Source organism: Caretta caretta, chromosome 11, assembly GCF_965140235.1.
Source record: "Caretta caretta isolate rCarCar2 chromosome 11, rCarCar1.hap1, whole genome shotgun sequence".
In the NCBI taxonomy this organism is placed as follows: Eukaryota; Metazoa; Chordata; order Testudines; family Cheloniidae; genus Caretta; species Caretta caretta.
Window position 1 is genome coordinate 33088594 of NC_134216.1, and position 24764 is coordinate 33113357.

Below are 24764 nucleotides of genomic sequence, written 5' to 3' on the forward strand. Positions count from 1 at the left end.
AGGAATCTGAACCTTTAATACAATCCCCCTAATCTGTTTGTCTATGGGGTCTGAGAATGACGTTTCTCTTGTTTAGTGACTTGACAATCAACAGACCTGGAGTGCTGCTGTCTGTGTACTTGAGAATGCTGCCAAGGAGTGGTCACTTGATCCACAACTTCTGTATGTAAACCAGAAAGTACTATAGCTTTGCTACAACATTTTGGCTATGACTGTAAACTTAGATCTAGGGTGTCTCAACTCTGCACCAGAGTGCAAGAGTAGTTTATACTGCTGTAAATTCAGAGAACAGCTTCCATTCAATTACTTGGTGCACTCCTTGTTCATGATTAGTATCTTTAACACTAGGGTTAGGTGCTATCATAAAATATCAGGGTTGGAAGGGACCTCAGGAGGTCATCTAGTCCAACGCCCTGCTCAAAGCAGGACCAATCCCCAACTAAATCTAAAGCTGTCCTTTTAAAAGCTAGACTCGGGCAAATTTGAATGGCACCTTGAGAATTTTCCCTGGTCCCTCTACAGGAATGAATACTGCTGAATACCTCAACAAACATTCTATTCAGCCCTTAGACAACATACACAGTAGTGCCACACATCGGAACGTTTAAAAGAATCAACAAAACAGCATTGTCGGTGTGGGGGAAAACAGGGATGGGGGCACTGGCTGGAGCAATAGGCATGAAGCTTTCTAATGTTTGAACCATTTAGATTCTGTAATAAGATTTAATGAAGAGAGATGAGACTGGCTATAGAAGCTGAGCTCAGAGCACCTAAGGAGGTGAGGGACTGCAAAAAAGGAAGACTACTACATTTCCTACTGTTCTCATTATTTTATATGTATAGAGAATAAAGTCAGCCTCCATTTCTTTGCCGTTCCAATACAGTTTCTGCTCCAGAAATACAAAGAGGTGTCCGGTGGCACCTTAAATACTAACACATTTATTTGAGCATAAGCTTGTGTGGGTAAAAAAACCCACTTCAAGCTTTACCCACAAAAGTTTATGCCCAAATAAATCTGTTAGTCTTTAAGGTGCCACCGGATTCCTCGTTGTTTTTGTGGATACAGACTAGCATGGCTACCCTTCTGATACTTGCTCAAGAAATGAAGATTTCATTCCATTAAGTTCTGAAGGAAGCATACAATATACATATAAATATGCTGTTCCTTATCATGCTATCATCATTTACTGACTTTTGCTTGGTGTGTATCAAATCTACCTTCTCGGATACCAATTCCTTTGCTTCACAGAGATGTGGACCTCCCTTGAGAATCTTCACTCAAAGTTTTGGTCTTTTTGCAGTCTCACTGGGTAAAATGCAACATTTTAAAGCATAGAAAAGGAAATTTGTGGCAACAGAGTACACATGCACACAGCAATCTTTCAATTTAGTTTTATATATTAAAACAGTTGCAAGTTAGCCAGATGAACTCTTGGCAAACAGTTTGCCCAATAGTTTCCCCCTTAAAAAATAGGATGACTACATATTGCAGGGTATAGAAGGCTAATTTTGCAATCAAATAAGCATGGCTATGATGATAGATGCTAAACCCTGATCTGTGGAGGCAGATCCCTGTTCCTGTGCAGAGGCCAAATTACTTCCATGCAACTTTAAGGGTCTGCCCATCTGCATCATATTGCACAACTGGGGCCAAGACTTGACCTCTTAATCCTGCAGCTACAATTAGCTGCAACTACAAAATGAGAGAGTTTTTGAACATTTGGACTCTAAGCCTAGCTTGAACTGGGCAATTAATTTGAGGAATTTCACCTTCCTCTTAAATTGTTTGCAGATAATTTGCTCAGTTTTGTCTGAAATTACTCATTTTGGGCAATAGCACTTATTTTTTTTAATCCCAGTTTCATGAGTCTGAATGGGTTGAAGTTCAGACTGTTTTGACAACACAGATCACGTGGCTCATTTCTGTGCATTGACTGGAAGTTCTCTGAATTAAGTTTCCAGTGCAAACACAAATTCAAATTTTCTTTCTATACTATTCATTTAAAAGTAGATAGTCTCAAACTTTTATTTGCTATAATAGTCACAGAAATGAAAACCAGTCGTGAACACAGATGAAACAAATTAATTTAAAACCCATTATGGAAATCTTGCAGAATTTTTGAAATCTTAACATTTGTGGCATAATTGAATGCTTGCTCTTTTCAGAATGACACTTTACTGAGACAGACCAACTCATACATTAAAGTATTTCCAGGTGTACTAAAATACATTTGGAGAGAATTTTGAATATGAACTGACAGCCCAATGGGAAATACTTTAGACTATTTTTAGTCTGTCTTCTCTATCTGTGTCCTAACAAGTAGCACATTATTACATGAGTAAAGTTATGCATGTGCTTAAGTGGTTACAGGACTGAAGCCTAAATATGGGTAAGGTGTCACTTTCTGGCATTTAAATAAAATTGTATAATTTTAAATTTTAAGCAGTATACTCATTTTCTTCATCTATTAGAACAGTTTCATCACTGTATGGCGTTTCAGCTGTTGAATTGTGTGTTATACATAAAGCTCCAGAAGCAGAAGAAATATTTCTTTTGTACAGGAACCAAAATAATGCTGCAGAAACTGTCACAACTATGGTAAAAATTATGACCAAGGTGGTAGTCAAAGCAGTTTTATCTGAAACAAAAGAAGACAGTCTTTAAATGGCCATCCATACACCAGGTATCTATACTAAAGGAGATATAAACATTAAGTGCACAGTTATCCAGTTTATTTTATAATTAATTGCATTCATATTGTTTGTTCAGTGGCAGCAAATGGAAACCTTGGGATTATTTGGCAAACATGCTAAACCATTAGCTCTTCCTTTTCTGTAATCTAGTCTGTCTTCATAGTTGACTTTTTTTGTCATTTAATTGTTTAGAAAAATTCCAATGGTTGGGACTTCTTTTCAAATCCCAGTTTCTCCTCTTCATTTTCCAGAATTCTTTAACCAAATAAATATTCTGACGTTAAAAAGGGATGAACTCCTCTAGGCATCGCACTTTACACATCACTAAAATATGAATTAACTTTATTTTGGCAGAAGTATTTTATAGCTGTGCTTTTTTCCAAGGGATTAATCCCAAGAGTGGAGCAAACATAATGGAAGACCAAGTTACCATTTTTTCTCATCTCTCAGTGGAAAATTACATGTGGAAATGGTACATTTACAGGTGTCAGGGAATCCAATTCAGAATGTGCTCCTGCTAGTGCTCACTGTAGGAAAACCTGCTCCTCGTGTACAATGTGGGGTTAAAAAAAAAATTAAACTAGCACCCACTGATCCTATGCCTTTCTTGATAAACAAAGAATCTGCAGTAGTCAAGGAATGAGAATAGAACTTACCCCTAAGTGTCACAAATACTGTGAAAATACAAGAAAATATGGAGCTGTTGCATGCCTAAAGGTTATCATTCTTTCTTTTCATTCCCCTTATTGCCTACTCGGGGTTTTAGTGGTTCCAAGAGTCTACCACGGAAGGAATATCCGTACTAGCTCTGAATAGACCAGCTGACAAGGGGAATTTAGACGCATGATTACACAGATCCATATTAAGCCCTCACCTCAGTATAAATCAAGAGTAACTCCACCCAGGTCAACGGTCAGCCACTCCAGATGTACAAAGGTGTAAGGAGAGGATATGGCTCAGATCAAAAGTCCCACACGAAAAGGCAGTGGTCACGTCCAGCAACAAAGGAACTAACGTCTAAACCCAGCCATGTGAATTCCATTCCCCACAGAAATAGCTACACAAAGCCTGATTATTAGAACTTGCCGCTGAGGAAGTGGGGGTGACTTCCATCATTTGGGCTCAGGAAAAACTAGTGCCTTTGAATATTTAAAAATTTAAACTAGTTCAGAACGTTGTTTGTATCTGATTGCAGCCATGGTTTTGTTCAATTGAAATGAGCAGTGACCCAGACATTTTTGAGCAAAACTACTCATTCAACAGGAAGGTTCTATTGGTTTCGGAGGAGAATATCCTGAATCAATCCAGATGCTTCAGAAATATTCCATTCAAGCTTATGTTAACCATTTAGTTCAGAACCTCCACTGATATCAGAGAATTTCTATTCTGTACAAAGTGATAAGCTATTCAGATTTAAAAGGGAGAAAAAGCAGCTTATTTAAAAAAATGTGAATTTCTATTAAAAACATTACATTTCTAGTTTTGATTAAAAATATGAACCTTATGCTATTTTGTTAAAATGGGGCATTAACTGCCACCAGGTAAAAATGGGTTAACATTTGGCAGACAAGGAAACTTATATAGACATCAGGCAATTTATCTTCCAAGACAGTCACTTTCTCCATTTTCTTTAATTGTTTTACTGGCCTCTTAACTCAATATTGATCCGATTAGCAAATATTTCATTAACATGACTATAAAGAAAACTGAAAATGTCTTTTGAACAAAATGAACTCAGTGTCCTGGGGATTATGTGATAAAAGTAATGTTGATTCCTGACTTGAAGAGGTTACTATGAGCTCAGATAGGGATGTCCTCTCTTGTATTGCACTACTGAAAATCTTACTCTGCTAAAATGGTAAAATAATTGAAGATATGGAACTGATCAAGCAAAGTGACATATTTATAAACTGGTTCTGAATATGTATCTTTATGACTAGTTAAGTTACATACTAGTTACTCTTACACATAGTAGGGCTATCCCCAGCAAGGGACATCTGTTCCTGACCCTTAATTTAAGGCTTGTGTAAGTACACAAGATGCCATGTTGGGTTTCTAAAAACGCTTCCTGTTACAAAAATGGTTTCATCTCACACCTATTTGCGCCACACATGGATGAAGAATAATTTTGAAGTGTTTCTTTTTGAAATGTTGTTAACCTGTTGGGGCCTATTCATAGTGGTGACACAACTATGTTGCTGAAGTCATTTTTATGACAGAGTTTAAAAGCCATTTCCAAACACAATCCATTTTGAAGTGCAGGTGGGGCCTGAAAAGCACTTTAATTATCAGTGTATATGTACAGCCAACAACCCTAGAGTTTTCCTCTGGTCTGAAGACCATCCTTATGTTTTAAGCTGAGTAATTTTAGTACATTTTGAATTCTTGGATGATTTAGCAAATGGAGGAGGTAGGTAGAAACTAGGCACAGGCCAGTGAGAGTTTCTGTCTAGGAAGGGAGATGGATAAAGCTCCACTTGTTACTTTGAACAAACCCTTTAGGGGTTAGTCATAACAGTTGCAGGTTTGATAAAGAAAAAGGGAATTCCTATCAGTTTAGGGTTACCATATTTCAGGTTCCCAAAAAAGAGGACACTGTCAGAGGTGGGGGGAGGAGGGAGAGCTGGATGAGTATTCGGAAGGATGCTGGAGGGGTGTGTGTACTGGGAAGGATACCTGAGGGAAGCTGGAGGGGGTACCTGCAGCCTCACTCTCAAGGTAGGGGGCAGTGTCGCTCCCTCTCAGCCTGCTAATGCAGGCCCAGGATACAGAATCAGCTGTCAGTCAGCACCTGCCTTTGGGACTCTCTCCGTCCCCGGGGATGGGAGCTGGGGCCTGGCTGGATAGGATCCAACAGCTGCGGCTGCAGAGAAAGGACCAATGAGGGCATGGACACAGCTCTTTCTGAGCTGCAATGTCTGCCTGCAAAAATCCCAGACACTGCCTCTTATTTGAAAAAGAATTTTTAAAAAAGAGGTGGTGTCCGGGAAAACCCAGATGTATGGTAACCATATATCAGTTTATTTCTTTATCTATTTTACATCCAAGAGATAAACATGACTAACCATCCAAAGTGAGCTGGAAAATGTCACAATCTCTGCAACCCTGACCTACCTCTCTACGAGCAGTGGGAATTTTACTAACCTCGTGCCTTTTGAAGTTCTAATATAAGTAATAAAGCTCTTTCCCTTCCTTGTGAAAGCTTAGTCTAATATTATAACAACAAAATACCAGCTGACATAATATGTATGCACATCACTCAAGATAAGGTAATAAATCAAGATGTGTATTTCTATAACCAGGAGAAATACAGTGTCTCTTTTTTTGGAGGTGGGAGTTGGGAAGCAAGCGAGTGGGGCAGTGAATAATATCCATAAAATGTTTGTAAACTTCACGCAAAGGTATGTAAACACTCACCTGGTAAGTACTTCTTTTCATATGCAACTACAAGGAAAAAAAAAGATTTAAAATTATGTGTTTAGCTTGTTTCATGTTTGTATGAAATAAACTACTGTTTTCAAAGAAAGTTAATTTTTAATCACAGTTTTTGATGTGTAAGCAATTGAGAGAATACATTCTCACAGAAAAAAGTTTACCTCACTGTATTATTAAAAAAAGATGGCCCCACCACTCATGCAGGTGTCTATGAAGTCAACAGAAAAAGAAGAATAAGGTAACATAAGTGTGGTTGACAGGAGGTGTCATTTAAGTGTGAAACCAGACTCGAATCTCACTTCTGTGACTAAAAGAAAAGGAGAACTTGTGGCACCTTAGAGACTAACAACTTTATTTGAGCATAAGCTTTCGTGAGCTACAGCTCCCTTCATCAGATGGATGTATCCGATGAAGTGAGCTGTAGCTCACGAAAGCTTATGCTCAAATAAAGTTGTTAGTCTCTAAGGTGCCACAAGTCCTCCTTTTCTTTTGCGAATACAGACTAACACGGCTGCTACTCTGAAACCTGGCTTCTGTGACTGGCTCCTCTATGTCCTCAGTCAAGTCACTTTGGCTCCCATCTACACCATGGGCCTTATTCTTCTCTCATTCATCAGGGTAAGTGCCTTGCTTTCAACAGTTACTCCTAATTTGCACTGGTAAGAGAAGAGGACTAGGACCCTATAAGTACAACTTTGTTTTTATAACCAGGTTGCGACATGCTCATCAAACACAGCTGCCAAATGTCAACACTGAACTTTCTTTTCCCACAACATACCAATGCATCTACATGGCTCCACATCCACATAACTTACATTTCTAAAACTAACCGCAGCACAATGTATTATCATTGTAGTAAACTAGGGGCTTTTGTAATTCCTGTTAATATATGGTTCTTCAATAAGGATTTTGAGACAGTGACACAGCAAACTCATGTTTTTAGATATATTGTGGTGTCTTCTAGAAAACTGAACTATTATACAAAAAAGGATCACCCACCAACACACAACTGGACAGTAGTGGTAGGGAAAGGCTACAGAGAGATCTCTAACATAAGCATGAACACTCCTTCTCTGTAGCTTCCCTTAGACTGAAATTATATGCACAGTCATGTGGTTAACACTTCTAGAACTTTAGATGAATTCTCTCTGCAAGCTAGTCAAGGGGTCAATAATTCAGATAATTATCAGTAAATCAGAAAAAACAATAGCTTTTATAGTCCACAAGACTTGTGGCTTGTCTACACTTAAAATGCTACAGCTGCACTGATGCAGCTGTGCCGCTGTAGCACTTCAGTGTAGACACTATCTACGCTGATGGGAGAGATTCTCCTGTCGGCATAGGTAATGCACCTCCCCAAAGGGCGGTAGCTAGGAGAATGGAAGAATTCTTCTGTCCACCTAGCACTGTCTATACAGGGATGTAGGCTGGCTTAATTACGCCTCTCTGGGGTATGGATTTTTCTACACCCCATAACCAATGTAATTAAACCGAACTAATTTTTTATTGTAGATCAGGCCTTGGCCAAAGTAGAGTACTGGAAAACAACCCAGAACCAGCCCAAAGGAGAGAGAGGAATAAGGTTTCTGGAAGAACTGTTTAAATTATAGCACCATTAAAGCCTATTTTTACACATACTGTGAAATCTAGTCTATTAATTGTTAAAGACCAAACACATAGTGAAACAAAATTATAAAAAATACAGTTATGGGGGTGTGGTTAAGGCAGCAAACAAGATGGTGGCGTAATCCAGTTCTCTGCAATAAATGGCAGTGGGGGAATAAATGAAAGTGATTTAAAAAGATAAAAAGAACCAAGCCAACCTGAACCCACAGATCCATGCCTTAAATTTGAATAACCATCAGTAGAGCAAGCTTTGAAAAACAGGAGAGGGGAAAAAAAAGGGGGGGTGAAGAGAGCTGGCAGATCCCAGTCCCACAGAGCAGCCTCTGTGGGAGAAAAATTGAGCAACTGAATCCAGTGCCATCAGCTTTCAGAACATATTAAAAATGACTCTGCAAGCCCAGAGATACTTAACTGGACCCTCATTACCCTGTAAAGAGACAGGGGTGAGTGTAGCAAAATTAAAAAAAATAATAACTTGTACTATTGTGTCTGGGAGAGGAAGTGTGGCAGAGGCCATTCTGGAAAGATCAGACAAATAAAAGAGAAGTGCAGCAAGAGCCATCTTTAGAGAAAGGCAACTAGCAAGAAGGAAAGACAAGAAGATCTAGATGTCTGTGAAAGGAAAGAGATCTTCCAATATAAATATCTGTTCCCTCAAAACAAAGACGTGGCTACTAAAGAGAGTAACTTCCCCTCCAGCAAATTACGAAGGCAGGTGGAGAAAGACCAGTCACTATCTGTCCTGAAGGACCTGCTGTTAAAAACAAAAAAAGATGAATATGGAGATGAGGAAAGAGTTCTAGGCTTATAATAAAGAAATAAAAAATGAAGTTAATCATATGAATGGGAAAATATCAGATGTGGAAACAGGATTAATCAAGCAGTTGGACAGCATTACTAATCTAAATGAAAGAATTCAAATAATTGAGGGGAAAAAAGAAAAGAAAAAAAAACAGAATTAAAAATGGAGGACATGGAAAATACAGAACACAGGAACATAGCAAGGATTAAGAGTATTCCAGAGGAGACTGAAGGGAGAAATCTACTGGTCACACTGGATGCTACTTTCCATGACATATTAAAATCGGCAAATAAAGTATTATATATTGCAGGGGAATGAGATTCCTGATTTGTGGAAAGACAACAATTGCGGCAATTCCTAAAGACGGAAGAGATCGTAACAATTGTGCATCATAACACCTATTTATTTATTTAATGTTGATGCTAAAATTTATGCAAAGGTGTTAGCAAACAGATAATGGGTATGTCTGCAGCTGGCCCGGGTGAGCTGATTTGGGCTCATGGAGCTTTAGCCCTGAAGCCAAGACTGCTATGTAGACTTTTTTCTTTTTTCTTGGGGAAGGGGGGGGAGAGGGGAGTCCCAGAGCTTGGGCTCCACCCAAGCCCGAACATCTACACAGCAATTTTATAGCCCTGCAGCCCAAGCCCTGAGAGCCCAAGACAGCCGACCCAGGCCAGCCATGGATGTTTAATTGCTGTGCAGTCGTACCCTGAGTGTCATCTTGCCCAAATATGTTCCCCTGGACCAGTCGGGATTTGCCAATACAGAGAAGGACCGGGATATCACACAGGAAGATCTCGATGACCTTGTAAACTGGAATAATAGTAATAGGATGAAATTTAATAGTGAAAAGTGCAAGGTCATGCATTTAGGGATTAATAACAAGAATTTCTGTTATAAACTGGGGACACATTACCTGGAAGTAACAGAGGAGGAGAAGGACCTCCGAGTATTGGTTGATCATAGGATGTCTATGAGCCACCAATGTGATATGGCCGTGAAAAAAGCTAATGTGGTCTTGGGATGCATCAGACGAGGTATTTCCAGTAGAGATAAGGTGTTAGTACCGTTATACAAGGCAGTGGTGAGACCTCATCTGGAATACTGCGTGCAGTTCTGGTCTCCCAGGTTGAAGAAGGATGAATTCAAACTGGAACAGGTACAGAGAAGGGAACTAGGATGATCCGAGGAATGGAAAACCTGTCCTATGAAGGGAGACTCCAAGAGCTTGGCTTGTTTAGCCTAACTAAAAGAAGGCTGAGAGGAGATATGATTACTATCTATAAACATATCAGAGGGATAAATACCACGGAGGGAGAAGAATTATTTAAGCTCAGTACAGTGTGGACACAAGAACAAATGGATTTAAACTGGCAGTCAGGAAGTTTAGACTTGAAATTAGACGAAGGTTTCTAACCATCAGAGGAGTGAAGTTCTGGAACAGCCTTTCAAGGGAAGCAGTGGGGGCAAAAGACATATCTGGCTTCAAGACAAAGCTTGATAAGTTTATGGAGGAGATGATACGATGGGATAGCCTAATTTTGGCAATTAATTGATCTTCGACTACTAATGGTAGATATGCCCAATGGCCTGTGATGGGATGGGATCCAAGTTACTACAGAGAATTCTTTCTTGGGTGTCTGGCTGTTGAGTCTTGCCCACATGCTCAGGGTTTAGCTGATCGTCGTATCTGGGGTCAGGAAGGAATTTTCCCCCAGGGCAGATTGGCAGAGGCCCTGGGGTTTTTCGCCTTCCTCTCCAGCGTGGGGCATGGGTCACTTGCTGGAGGATTCTCTACACCTTTATGTCTTTAAACCACGATTTGAGGACTTCAATAACTCAGACATAAGTTACGGGTTTGTTACAGGAGTTGGTGGGTGAGATTCCGTGGCCTGCGTTGTGCAGGAGGTCAGCCTAGATGATCATAATGGTCCCTTCTGACCTTAAAGTCTATGATTCTATGTTGTTCAAAGGAATATCTGATATCAGAACTCTGAATTGAACTATAATGTTAATTCTAGCCATACTTCCCGTGTGCTACTTTCTTTGGATGTTGAGAAAGCCTTCGACTGTCTGGAACATGAGCACCTCAGAGAGATTTTGGAAATCAGTGTTATAGGGGCATGTCGGCACTATATACTCATCCTCAAGCATCTGCTTTGGTTAATGGTCATCAATCGCCTCCTTTTAATTTGTTAAGGGGTATAGCCAGGGTTGCCTGTTATTCCCCCTGTTGTTTGCTTTGGCAATGAAGCCATTTGCAATAAAGCAGGGGTCTCCAAGTCCCGGACCACGGGCCACCTGAGGCCCAAGAACCGCCCCACTGTAGCCCACGGAGGAGAGACGCATATAGCCATGATGCCAGCAATGTCTGCTGCAGGTACCGCCCCCTGCAGCTCCCATTGGCTAGGGGACAGGGACAGAGGCACCATCACTAGTTGCCGGGCAGAGTCAGCCATGGAGGCAGCATCACTTTTTTCCACAACGAATATAAACAAGTCAAAATACCAAACACAACTATCTGATGCACACCTTGCTGCAATCCTGAAGGTTTCAACAGGATTTGCTGCAATCCTGAAGGTATGACAGTTTTATTATTTCTAAGAAATTTGAAATAAAACATACAATATAAATGTTTTCTTTTCTGAACACCATCTTCAGTGACCCACTGGGATTATTGGCCCACTGGGAGGATTTGAGGACTGGCACTGACCCTAAGGTAAACTGAGTTTGAGACCCCTGCAATAAAGGTAAGAAGTAGCCCCTGGGTAAAGGGCATCAAAATGTCTTCTGGATTAGAACACAAAATAGCTTTGCATGTGGACAATGTCTTGTTATATTTGCAGGAGTCAGAAACCTTATTAAAAGTTATATAACAATTGACTCTGGACCTTAGGCAGGTGTCAGGCTTCAAAATAACAATAAATCTGAAATTTTAGGAATTAATATTCCCAAAAGCTCAAAACAAACTGTGGTGAGCTACATAAATTTAAATGGGTAAAGGAATCTTTAAAATGTGTAGGTGTAAATATTGTGGAGAAACATAAAAATCTCTTTAAGGGAAATTACCCTCCAGTGTGGAATAATATAATAAAACAGTTGGAGGAATGGAACAAACACAACATTTCTTGGCTACTCAGGGTAGCCTCAATAAAAATGAATGTCCTTTCAAAGTTGTTATTTTTGTTTCAGTGCATCCCTGTTGGTATCCCTGACATGACATTAGAAACATGGCAGGATATTCTATTAAAATTCACAAGGAAGCTGTCATAAATATAAAGGGAAGGGTAAACCCCTTTGAAATCCCTCCTGGCCAGGGGAAAGCTCCTCTCACCTGTAAAGGGTTAAGAAGCTAAAGGTAACCTCGCTGGCACCTGACCAAAATGACCAATGAGGAGACAAGATACTTTCAAAAGCTGGGAGGAGGGAGAGAAACAAAAGGTCTGTGTCTGTCTGTATGCTGCTTCTTGCCAGGGACAGAACAGGAATGGAGTCTTAGAACTTTTAGTAAGTAATCTAGCTAGGTATGTGTTAGATTATGATTTCTTTAAATGGCTGAGAAAAGCATTGTGCTGAATAGAATAACTATTTCTGTCTGTGTATCTTTTTTGTAACTTAAGGTTTTGCCTAGAGGGGTTCTCTATGTTTTGGAATCTAATTACCCTGTAAGATATCTACCATCCTGATTTTACAGGGGGGATTTCTTTATTTCTATTTACTTCTATTTTTTATTAAAAGTCTTCTTGTAAAAAACTGAATGCTTTTTCATTGTTCTCAGATCCAAGGGTTTGGGTCTGTGGTCACCTATGCAAATTGGTGAGGCTTTTTATCCAACATTTCCCAGGAGAGGGGGGGTGCAAGTGTTGGGAGGATTGTTCATTGTTCTTAAGATCCAAGGGTCTGGGTCTGTAGTCACCTAGACAAATTGGTGAGGCTTTTTACCAAACCTTGTCCAGGAAGTGGGGTGCAAGGTTTTGGGAAGTATTTTGGGGGGAAAGACGCGTCCAAACAGCTCTTCCCCAGTAACCAGTATTAGTTTGGTGGTGGTAGCGGCCATTCCAAGGATAACGGGTGTAATATTTTGTACCTTGGGGAAGTTTTGACCTAAGCTGGTAAAGATAAGCTTAGGAGGTTTTTCATGCAGGTCCCCACATCTGTACCCTAGAGTTCAGAGTGGGGAGGAACCTTGACAGAAGCATAAAAGACTCAGGGTGATTTCAAAAAGTGGGATGGACTAGCTTCCTTAATTTGGCATGTTATTGTTATATATCACAGTTAAAAGATGTGATAAACTAGATTAACAATAAACATCCAAACAGTGCATAAAACTAACAATAATGGAGCCCAAATACAGCTATTCATAGTAGTTGCTGAGTTAGAAAGAAATTTAGATCACCAAAAATAAAAAGTCACCCATTCATCCAGACCACCTTAGCAGTTTTGGACAAATTTTCTAAATTCTTGTTGCCAAAGCTCTCTCAGCTATTTCCATTATCAATCAGGAATTTATTCCAAAGAAATATCGAAGTGTCTCTTAACTGTGTAGAAGAGCTGAGATTACTGAATTCAGACATTTATTCCTAAATCCTGATTTGAAATCATATCAACAGTATGTAATAATGAAAATAATATAAAGATCCCATATTTTCAGTATTACAAGTCAAACATTGTATTGTTAAATCTGGATACAAGGCAGCTCTAACTAGAGCTCCTCAACAAGAGTTGAGGAGCTGACCCAGGAGGAAGCTGGAACAAAAGGTTTAATTTCTAAGATATATACAATTTTGATGGAAAAAGATGTTGATAAGAAAACAACCCAGATAAAAAGATAGAAGAAGGTTTTGGACAAAGAAATCAATCTGGATGTATACATGGGAAAGGTGATATGCATCTTTAACTTGGGTAGCTCATAAAGAAAATTTGTATAAATTATTGTATAGATGGCATTTGACTCCAGTTAAGATCCATCTACTTGGGAGATGCTATTAGAGGGGTTTTCTGTGAGTGGGGCTGTTTTGGGAAAGTGGAACATACTTGCACATATAGTGGTTGTGGTCTAGCAATTATATGAGTTTGGGAGGAAATTAAAGAGATTCATCTGATGTCAAAATTCCAACTTCCTGGAGATCCCCTGACGTGCTTACTGAATGCTTCTGTAAAGGATCTGCATTTTAAACAAAGGGCAAATTATTTATTTTCTATTGTTAGCAGCTAGACTCTTTATTGAGCACTACTGGAAAAATATGACCCCTTCACACCAAGTATGTACAAAAGAGAAGTGCCAAAAAGAGGACAGGTATTTAGAAATTTGGTAATCTTTTCTAGTGTACTCAGAGGAGGAGGGCTTCCAAGCTAGCAAGCCAAAATGCCAGGTTCTTTGAATATTAACCTGATCCCGAACAAGTAATGTACAGTGTAGTATGTTAACGTTTGATTGTAACCTGCTATAATCTAAAGTTTAATATATGTGTGTGTCTGTCTGTCTGTACAGAGAAAGAAGGAGAGAGGTCATGTGATGTAGACCCACATTGTACTTACAGGCTGTTTTACAAAGGGTCCCTGTCAGAGGAAGATCTTCACAACTGATTTTTTTCCATCCCCCGGACTTAGTGTACATAGAAGCACATGTGTTCAGGAGCTCCTCATTGCTCTCCTCTTCAATCCAATTGGTAAATTTCATTTCCGACTTGTCAAACCATTTAAAAGCATTATCTGTGATTGAAGGAATTATACATTATGTCATTCATGGAAAAACAGTTTTTCACACTGACAAATCAAACAAAATAATTGAATTTAAAAGAAAACTAAACATTTTGAAGCTATTTCTTGGTACTTTGTACAGGCTGCATCCTGGCAACATGCTTCAAATCCAGTGCAGTGAGAGATGCAGTTCGTGTCCAACATATGCTCTCAAGAGCTTCTTGGAGAAGAGAAATTCTGCCACCATACAACAGGCTGACATTTGGGCCAGATCCCCATGCTTCAGGGCACTGGTTACTGCTCCTTTCTCATAAAGGATATACTCATTGCTCTTGGACGTATCATATGTGGTTGCCAGTTTGGGATCAAACATCTCTTCTTCCTAGAGACCATTCCTTTTGTGTTCATGATGCATATTCAGTCATGTTAGCCATGTGGCTGGGCTTCCATCCTTTTGCATACCAAAGCAGGCTTATAATTCCTACACAAATTGCTTACACTGCTGCTTACATATTAGCTTTGATGCTTTTCTGGTCTTCCCCTTTGTGAGCACGGGAAGGATTTTATGTCAGGACCAGGAGCTCTTTAATATACACTATTCTCCAGATCACAAGCTCAGTCTTTAGCCTGTCCTCAGCCTGCTGGTAACTCGCAAAACTCCTAAAACCAGTAGAATGATCCTTTAGGACTAGGGACATCAGAATGATCATTAATCTAGATAAACTAATAATGTCAAACTCTCCTTGATGTAGGAAATGGACTTGATAATCCACACCATGAACCCTGTAGAATTTATTGTGAACAGAAGTCACACACCTGTGTCCCAGCCAAGAGAGAGTTTTGAGGTTTGTAGTATCTTCATGGAAGCTTCCACCAAAGAAAATAAGCGCAGCAAAGGAGGAGATAAAAAGAATCTTGAAAAAAATGAGTATTTTCCCTGCAGGGACACAGTGAGAATCCTGGTATTAGGGAGTCCAGAGGAGGAAGGTTGGTCTCATAGTTAAGGTGCCAAACCTCGGCTCAGGCGTCTGGGTTACAGCGCCTGCCAGACTTAATGTGTGACATTGGACAAGTCACATTCTCTCTCTTATTCACTTTCCCATCGGAATAACGGGAATAACAAATCCAGCAACATTGTTACTTCTGAACTTCGCTTTAAACTAGCATGTAATAATGAGCCTCAGATTCTGACATAAAACTGATTTTCTTAGATATGCAGAAGAAAAAGAAATCAGGATTTTATTAAAGACATAGAGGCAAGTTTTACATCCCTACTCTGCTCCCTTAATGAAAGTAACTTTGGGCTCTTAGGGTACAGTGCTTGGGACCCAAGAGAGAGGGATTCAAATGATGATAATCTGTAATTTAATAAATATTAGTCATCCCTCAGCAAGCAGTTCAAAGCCACATCCAGAAAGAGGCACATCATAAGGAGATGGCCACATATACAGGCTAGAACAGAACACAATTTATGTAATAGGAAAGCATCTTACACAAAGTAGTAGGAAACTTAAAAAGAATTAACCTTATCTTTTGCTGTTGTTCTGGGGCAATGAAAGAAGTGTAGCATGCAATAACATTCCCCATGCTTAATAAAAGTCAAGATTTTTCCATGCTGATTAGGCCTCAACTGAAGTATGGTGTCCAGTTTTGGACACCACATTTCAGGAAAGATGAACAAAATCAACAAAAATGATTAAAGGTCTAGAAAACATGATGTATGAGGGAAGATTGAAAATATTGGGTTTGTTTAGTATGGAGAAGAGAAGACTGAGAGGGGACATGATAACAGTTTTCAAGTACATAAAAGATTGTTACAAGGAGGAAGGGAGAAAAATTGTTCTCCTTAACCTCTGAGGATAGGACAAGAAGCAAGGGGGTTAAATTGCAGCAAGGTCGGTTTAGGTTGGACATTAGGAAAAAATCCCTAATGGTTGCGTGGTTAAGCACTGGAATAAATTGCCTAGGGAGGTTGTGGAATCTCCATCATTGGAGATTTTTAAGAGTTGGTTAGACAAACACCTGTCAGGGATGGTCTAGATAATGCTTAGTCCTGCCGTGAGTGCAGGGGTCTGCACTAGATGATCTCTTGAGGTCCCTTCCAGTCCTACAGTTCTATGATTCAAGATCTCTAGCAAAATCATGTTCTCTTCTCTGGGCTAAATTCTGTTCTCAGATACGTAAAGTCAAAATAATCCATTAATTTCAGTGTTGTTACTCCAGATTTACATAGTGTTTCTGAAGTTAGTACGTATATACAAAGGGACAAATTTTATTTACAGTTTTTTTAGCTATTGATGTGAATGGAGAAAAGCAAGCAAGAGTGTTTCTATAACTACGCAAACACCACATAAAGATGCTTATAACCATCATCTGTGAAAATGGATATTGGGCTTGTCAAAGTTGTCAGATTGAGAGACCTGGAGATAATCCTGTATTTATCCTCCACATAGGTATAGCACAGACAGCAGCAATACAAGCTTCCATGTAGTCCTCTGCTGACATGTCTCAACCCAGATTTGGAGGGACCATCTAGGGCTGAGAGATGAGCTATGTGTCTATTCTCATTCAATCCCTGACAATGCCAACAATGGTTCTGATGAGCATGGCAATTGTTTTTTTGGATGTGGACACCTTTTCAATAAGAAAAGAACTGAGGCTGCTGTGTAATTTAATAATTCCACCACAAAGACCTGCATTTTCTACAGTTAAGAGAGACAAAGTATTAAGATATCAACAAGGTAGTTCTCACTTACCATCTGTGTCAAAGAACATGCCCAACGAAATATAATCAGGGACTTGCCAGTGATTTTTTAATGTTTCCTGTATAAATGTATTCTCCTCTTTATTTTTTATACTAATAATGTCTGCTCCAGAAGCTGCATTTGAAAAAAAAAATGCCCCTATAAATCTAATTTTGAAAGCACGTTTCATGCAACAGAAGTGAAACAACTATAAATACTATATGAAAGGCATCTGAACATACTGATCCACCCAGTAACCAATCAATTGTGTACATACATTACCCAGCAGTGCAATGACAGACTGACAGGATATACAATACATTCACATAGTGTCATATAAATGCCATTTAAGATGTTAGCAAACACACATGTACTTAGACATTTAAGTATGTAATCTGAAAAAAATCTAAACAATTTAGATAATTTAATTAGATCAAAGAGTTGATTTGTAATCTTTTTTTCCCTTGATGTGTCTCAGATTTTGTAGTCAATTTGACTATACTGACTACTAGTGGATCATTTAAAAGAAACACAAAATTTAAGCTCTTTTGTAACGTACAGTATCATCATATCATTTACATGCTGTTTGCAATACAGATCTCTTTAAAATATTACTCAGCTATGGGAAAGATCTTCACATACACATAAGTAAGCCCAAACCTTTTTGTTTAATACATAAGCACTACTCTGAAATAGCTAAAAGTTGAAACAGCATTCTGCTTCAGAAATTCCTTGCCAGTGCTCAGCTGATTTTTCATAACCATTTTTCCACTGTAAAGTAAGACAATATAAAATAAAATTTAGAATAGTAAGTTGAATGTTAAAAAAATGTTGAATAGCTGATCATATTTAAGGCTACCAGTACGTCACGGAGGTTACGGATTCCGTGACTTTCCGTGACATTGGTGCCCTAGAGAAGTCCAGCTGCTGCGGCAGCAGGAAACCCCCCAGATCTCTCAGCCGCAGCAGTGGGGGCCCCCCCAGCTCCTAGCCCCATGGACAGGGGTGCCTTCCAGGCACTGGGCAGGAGTGGGGGGCGCAGCTCCCTGCTGCTGCATTCAGTGGGGCAGGGTGATGGACCTTCTTCCCTCCCCATTTTGTCAGGGATGCTTTTAGTAAGAGTTAGGGACAAGTCACGGCTTCTGTGAATTTTTGGTTATTGCCTGTGACCTATCCATGAGTTTTACTAAAAATATCCATGACAAAATTGTAACCTTAATCATGTTCCATTTGAAACCACTGGGAATTTTCCCATTCCCATTAGCAAGTATAGGACTGAACCAAAAACGGCAAAAAAACCAAAGTAATCTTCCATTTAAAACAAACAAACAGTAAACTGTGTCCCTACGGAATAAGTGATGTAATATGCAAGCTATTATGGACAGTCTCTTTAACCATATATTCCAGGTTACAACGGTGGAGATGTCAGTTCAGTTTATATTTTTTTACTTTCACTGCCATTGAAAGAAAATGATGGTATTCCAGAGGAAAGAACTATTATTGGTCTGTGGCTTTAAGTCCTCGCCCTGTGGCAAGGAGAGGATGTGGACATGCACTGCTCTGGCAACAATATATGAGGCAGGCACAATGCTTCTGGGAATGCCGCAGAGGAAAGCCTACTGCTACACTATGTTACAGAGTAAAGCAAGAGCTTGGCTTAGCTGGCAGGGTAACGGTTTCTCTTTCCCTTCCCATCAGAGAATCGAACAACACCTGTGTCTTCATCAGACTGCTGTTCTTCCTGTTCCAAGAGCAGTACCATGAATTTGCCTAGCTGTGAATGGGGGCTGGGATGGGGTGGGGCGGGGGTCTAGGGAAGACTCCTTGCACCTCCTCTGCCATGGAGGGCTAAAAGAAGAATCTAGACTGAAATTTTAAGTCTACATCTATGATTTTTTACTGTGGGGGGAAAGCAGTAATGAAAAATGAGAGAATGACAGCCACTTCCAGACTTTACAGAGAACACTGAGGCAAGGACTCGGGTCCAGGGTTACCTGGTGAGATATCATATATGCTTAACACAGCAAAAATTGTGGTAATCTCTTGTTCTAACAAGAATATGGAAGCATTTCCAGAGCATCTGACTGCCACTGCAGTCCCCGTTCTCAGATAAACACCAGTAAAACTTGAAGAACATTTGGAAGCTCATCCATCGAGGTGAAGTATTAAAAAAGCAGTTGCTCTACTACCATACTTTGACTACTGAGAAAGTCATGGGTGACAGTAAAAAATCTGTGAAGTCAGCTTAAATCACAAGGCTCGACAGCTATCCATCTAGATGACAGTACTATTCACCAGAAACACAGGATTGGCTGTACTGGATCAGACCAGACCAGTAACTAGTACTTGGTGCTTCAAAGAAAGACAAAAAATGCATTTAGTCAAATGTGCAATGCCTTTGCCACACAAGGGGGAAATTTCTTTCCTGGTCCACTTGTGTTCTCAAAATGATGTTTGTTTACCTTTATTATTTTAGCGTGTTTAATAACAATAATGTCCTAAAATAATACAGTTATTCATTAAATGCAACCAGAGTACATATCTCTTAATAATGCATCAGAAATAAAAGAGACGGATTACAGTACCATTATCTTTACAGAGATTTCTGGCATCATCAATACTGTCCAATTCATCTAATGTGCCTTGAAGAAAAATATAGCAGCTACTTCCAAATGGAATCCAAGCAGAGGAAGGGCATTCTACACAGAGAAGAGCAAACATCATTATTCTAAACACTAAATAGTAGTATAGTGGTCGATATGAAGAAATTGTTTCAAATGGCAATGTAGATGAAAAGAAAAATAATGCAGTTTATCTTTCTGGACTGTATGCATCTCTGCTGGAGCATGAAAACAATTAAATATTAAAAAACATCTGGAGTAAAAATAAATACAATATACTTAAGAATGTAATTTACCAGGTCAGACGAAGAACAAATACAGGACATGAGGATGTGTGATATAGCAGAGAAATCAGAGACACAAAAGATTCATTAGCTCACCAAACCCCCTCCTCTAGTCAGTATTCTGTTTTTTAGAGTTTATTCTCCATTAATTTGGCTAATTTAATTGTTAAGGTCTCCAGTAGAAGGAAGGCCTTCCACCATTCCCTTGGGATATTCTGGACATATCTCACTGATATCACTGCTAAGGGATGCCTTTTTGTTCTGTTTGTACATCAGCACAACGGGGTCCTGGTCCGTGATTAGGGCTCCCAGATGTTACAGTAATTCAAATAAACACTACCAGTTAGGAGACTGCCCTTATATTCAGTTTAATTTGTCCTTTGCTTTTTTCTAGGCATTTATAAAGAGCCCGTCACCATGATATTTATTTATCCCATTACTCTGAACTAGATAACTTTAGACCACTCTAAACATAAGTATATAACATAAGTATAAGTAAATGTTGTCATCTTGCTCACTCGTGTTTACATCCTTTGAATAATGGCTGGTAGCATCATATTTGCCCTTTACTCACCTGAACAAGTTATATGTATTCATTTACTTTCATCATAAGTCAATTCCTTCATCCTCTTAGCTATTTTTATTGCTTTTTCCTGAATTTCCTCCACTTTATCACCTTCTTTCAGGTACTGAGGTACCTAAAACTCAGAGTAATGTGGGAGTGATTTCATCAGTACCAAACAGAGAACGACTGTCACCTCCCAGCTCAGTGATTCCTCTGTCTATACAGCACAAAGTTGTAATGACTTGTTTTTTGGTCAACACTTTTGTTTTTGGACTACATGCTCTTTTACTACCTACTCTTGCCTTCTACCTCTCTTATGGCATTTCAGCTTACCAGTTATTTTCCATAAGAGAGCATGAAAAGAGAAATAAATTCAGTAAGAAAATATATAGTTGGGGACACACTATATAACTGCTACTTGAAGGCTCAATGTGCAGGAAGGAGAAAAGAAAAGACAGACTTGACAACTAACCAAAACAATATATTTTCATTCTGAAAGCAGTGTCTTCCTCTGGTCTGTGCTTCCACTCACTAGTGTTCCCAAACCCACCTAACTTAATCATGTCCTTTTAGAAGTTACAAAAAGATGTGTGACTCTAAAGAATCAAAACCAGCATTTCTCTTTATTACCTATTTTGGGGGTCAGTCTACCTAGCAACACAGACCACAAGGAACACATTACCTGAGCACTCTGCTCTCTGCATTGAATAGGGAATTCAATTCAAGGATTCATCCTCATATTCAAAGTCCTCTATTGGATTGGCCTTAGCTACCTAAGAGATCACTTATCCCTCCGTGATAACGACCTCCCATGACAGGAACATTCCAATGAAACTGCTGACCAAAACGGTGAGGCTTGTGAAAGCAGAAGGTAGATTTTCAAAGGAGCTGGACCTAGAACATGGACCTTATTTCCACACATGGCAAACTGGTTGAAACTACAGTAACGAACAAAATTATCAGACACATAGATAAACACAATATGTTGGGGAAGAGTCGCATAACTTTTGTAAAGAGAAGTGATCCCTCACCAATCTATTAGAATTCTTTGACGGAGTTCACAAGCATGTGGACAAGGGTGATCCAGTGGATATAGCACACTTGGACTTTCAGAACGTCTTTGACAAGGTCCCTCACCAACGGCTCTTAAGCAAACTAAGCAGTTATGGGGTAAGAGACAAGGTCCCTGTTTAATCAGTAACTGGTTAAAAGCTAGGAAACAAAGTAAACGGTCAGTTTTCACAATTGATAAATTAGTAAATAGCAGGGGTCCCCAAAGGACTTGTATTGGGACCTGTGCTGTTCAACATACTCATAAATTATCTGGGAAAGGGGGTGAACAGTGAGGTGGTAAAGTTTTCAGACAATACAAAATTACACACGATATTTAAGTCCAAAGTTGACTGAGAAGAGTTACAAAGCGATCTCACATAACTGGGTTACTCGGGGACATTTTGGTAGATTAAATTCAATACTGATAAGTGCAAAATAATGCACATTGGAAAAAATCATCTCAACATCTGCTCACTATGCAGTGGCCGTCAAAAAAGCCAACAGTGTTAGGAATCATTAAGAAAGGAATAAATAATAAAACAGGAAATATCATAGTGGAACTATATATCCATGATATGCCCACACGTAGAATGCTGTGTGCAGTTCTGGTCACCCTATTTTAAGAAAGATTAGAATTTGAAACAGTACAGAGAAAGGCAACGAAAACCATTAGGTGTATGGAGCTGCTCCATACAAGAAGAGATTAAAAAGATTGGGACTGTTCAGATTAGAAAAGAGACGACAAAGGGGGGATATTATAGAGGTTCATAAAATCATGAATGATATGGAGACAGTGAACAGGAAAGTGCTATTTACCCCCTTCATATAACACAAGAACGAGGGGTCACCCAATGAAATTAATAAGCAACTGGTTTAAAACAAATATAAGGAAGTACTTCTTCACATAATGCAAAGTCAGCCTGTGGATACTGCCGTGGGATATTGTAAAGGGCAAAAGTGTAGTTGAAAAGGAACTAGATAAGTTTCTGGAAGACAGGTCCATCAATACCTATTAGCCAAGATGGTCAGGATGCAACCCCATGCTCTGGGTATCCCTAATCCTCAAACTGCAAGAAGGTGGGAGTGGATGACAGGAGATGGATCACTCAAAATTGCCCTGTTCTGTTCATTCCCTGTGAAGCATCTGGCACGGGCCACTGCAAGAGACAGACTACTGGGCTAGACAGACCTTTGGTCTAACCCAGTATGGCCATTCTTATGTCATATGAATGACCACAGATCTCACCACTTTTCAAATGAAGAACCTGATCTAAAACACCACTGAAGTCCATGGGAGTCTTTCTATTTGCATTCAGCCTCATAGACTTTAAGGTCAGAAAGGACCATCATGATTATCTCCTGAACACTGCAGGTTACAGAACTTCACCCACCCACTCCTGTAATAGACCCCTAACCTCTCTGGCTGAGTTCCTGAAGTTTTCAAATCATGATTTAAAGACTTCAAGTTTCAGAGAAGCCACCATTTACAATAATTTAAATCTCCAAGTGACTCATGTCCTATGCTGCACAGGAAGGTGAAATATAAAAATATATCCTCGAAATATAAAAAGGGGCTATCATTTTAGCACACTGCATCACCCAGTCCTACAAATGCAGATCCAAGAGAGTTCATTCAATTTAATAAAAATCACTAGTGATGAGATGGGTAGCGTAATGAAACTCACGTGTAATATGGTAACACCCTGTTAAAGAGAGAGATGAGATTACTATATTCCTGTATAATCTCTAAACAAAAGCTCACTGTTGTAATTATTATTATTTTGTCTCTGATATTTACATGGCAAGGATCTGTAAGCTTGTTAAAACTTCCTAAATAAATCATTAAAAAATACAAATGCAGATCTCTTACTTATTATTTGGTTATTACATTTTATTTATCCTGAAGTTCCAGGCTACTCTGATAAAACACAAAAGCTACAAGACATTGATAGCACATACCATTTAAATGACCAAAAACTAATACATTCATACATTAGAAGGAATTAACTCCACACCTTCCAGCACTGAAACATGCTGTGTAAGCATGATCAGATACTGCATTTTTACCTGATAAATGCAAAATATTTAAATTATATTGGAAACACCTAATTTTTTGTAATAGTAATTATAGTAATTATAAACTGATGACAGAAAACCCTAGTAGAAACAGTACTTTTCTACATAGCTTCCAATTAAAACTGTCAAAATCCAGTGGCTTTTAAGCAGCGTAGAGAATGTAAGAAAGCATCAGAAGAATGTAGGCAAAATTTTCTGGAGTGACAAGTGATTTTGAGAACCTCCATTTTTGGGTGCCTAATTTAAGACATGTTAAAGGGGCCCAATTTTAAATAGGCTCTGGAACCGGCCCTAAATGCAAAACTGATCTCTCCTCAATATAGTTTATCTTCAGTAAGTTACACTCCCCACACCCACTACCTCTCACACACACACAAATATAAACTAAAAGCAAGTTATTTCTCCTGTAGGCTGGAAAGGGATATTACACATTATTTATATTTTTAAATACTTGGGAGGTGCTCATATACTAATGATGAGGGCCTTACAAATAGATTAAAGTAAACAGTCTTCATCCTCAGAAGGACTGAATAATGCCACAAAACAAATGGATTTCTCTATGGCGTGAGCCAACGAAGGAAGAAATTATTTGAACTTTGACCTGAGTGTTCAGACAGTGCCATGATACGTGAAAGGAGTGAGAACAAACCTTTTTAGAAGTGGTTATTTTAGATTTGATGTTTCCTTCTAGACCTTCCAGTATTCTTGCAACACCATTCTATACTATAGGTGGCTGCTGAAAATATTTTTTTGGGAGTGGAAGGGCGAGACTACCCTGCACTCACCACACAATGGCAGCTCCTGTCCCCTGGGGCTCAGCCTGGCTCCCAACTCTGGCCCGTTGGCTCTTCCTGGGCTGCTACATGCAGATACGGAGAAGTCCGCTCCAGTGCCACTTGATGTGCATACATTCAGGTGGGGCCCTCCCGCTGCAAACCCCCCCCCCCCCCAATTCCCTTCCTGGCCCTACCAGGTACGGGGCTGCAGGATTTCTCCCTTCTCCAGGACTCCCCCACCCCTATCTCCTCAAGATTCTTCTTTCCCCCAGGACTCCTCTCCCCACCATCCCCACAAGATCCCTCCTTCCCTCAGGGCTCTCACCCTGTCCCAGTGAACCTCATCCCAACCCCCAGTGTGGGGATTCTACTCTCCGATCTGTGGAAG

The 24764-nt window shown here is 39.5% G+C and overlaps 1 protein-coding gene across 3 annotated transcripts in view; it reads right to left on the reverse strand.

Moving 5' to 3' along the window:
- Nucleotides 1-1378: 1378 nt before the first annotated feature.
- The window catches only part of CD302 (CD302 molecule), a 38029-nt gene continuing 14643 nt past the window's right edge, over nt 1379-24764 (reverse strand). The window contains exons 2-6 of one of the 3 annotated variants that reach the window (XM_048870247.2): nt 19587-19700; nt 17014-17136; nt 14096-14269; nt 6112-6138; nt 1379-2639 (exon numbers count right to left, since the gene is read on the reverse strand). In XM_048870247.2, coding sequence (XP_048726204.1) covers nt 2440-2639; nt 6112-6138; nt 14096-14269; nt 17014-17136; nt 19587-19700 — 638 coding nt within the window. In that variant the 3' untranslated portion in view covers nt 1379-2439. Of the gene's footprint in view, nt 2640-2725; nt 2950-6111; nt 6139-14095; nt 14270-17013; nt 17137-19586; nt 19701-24764 lie in introns of those variants that run through there. The other 2 variants (XM_048870248.2, XM_048870250.2) reach the window with 2 other exon arrangements.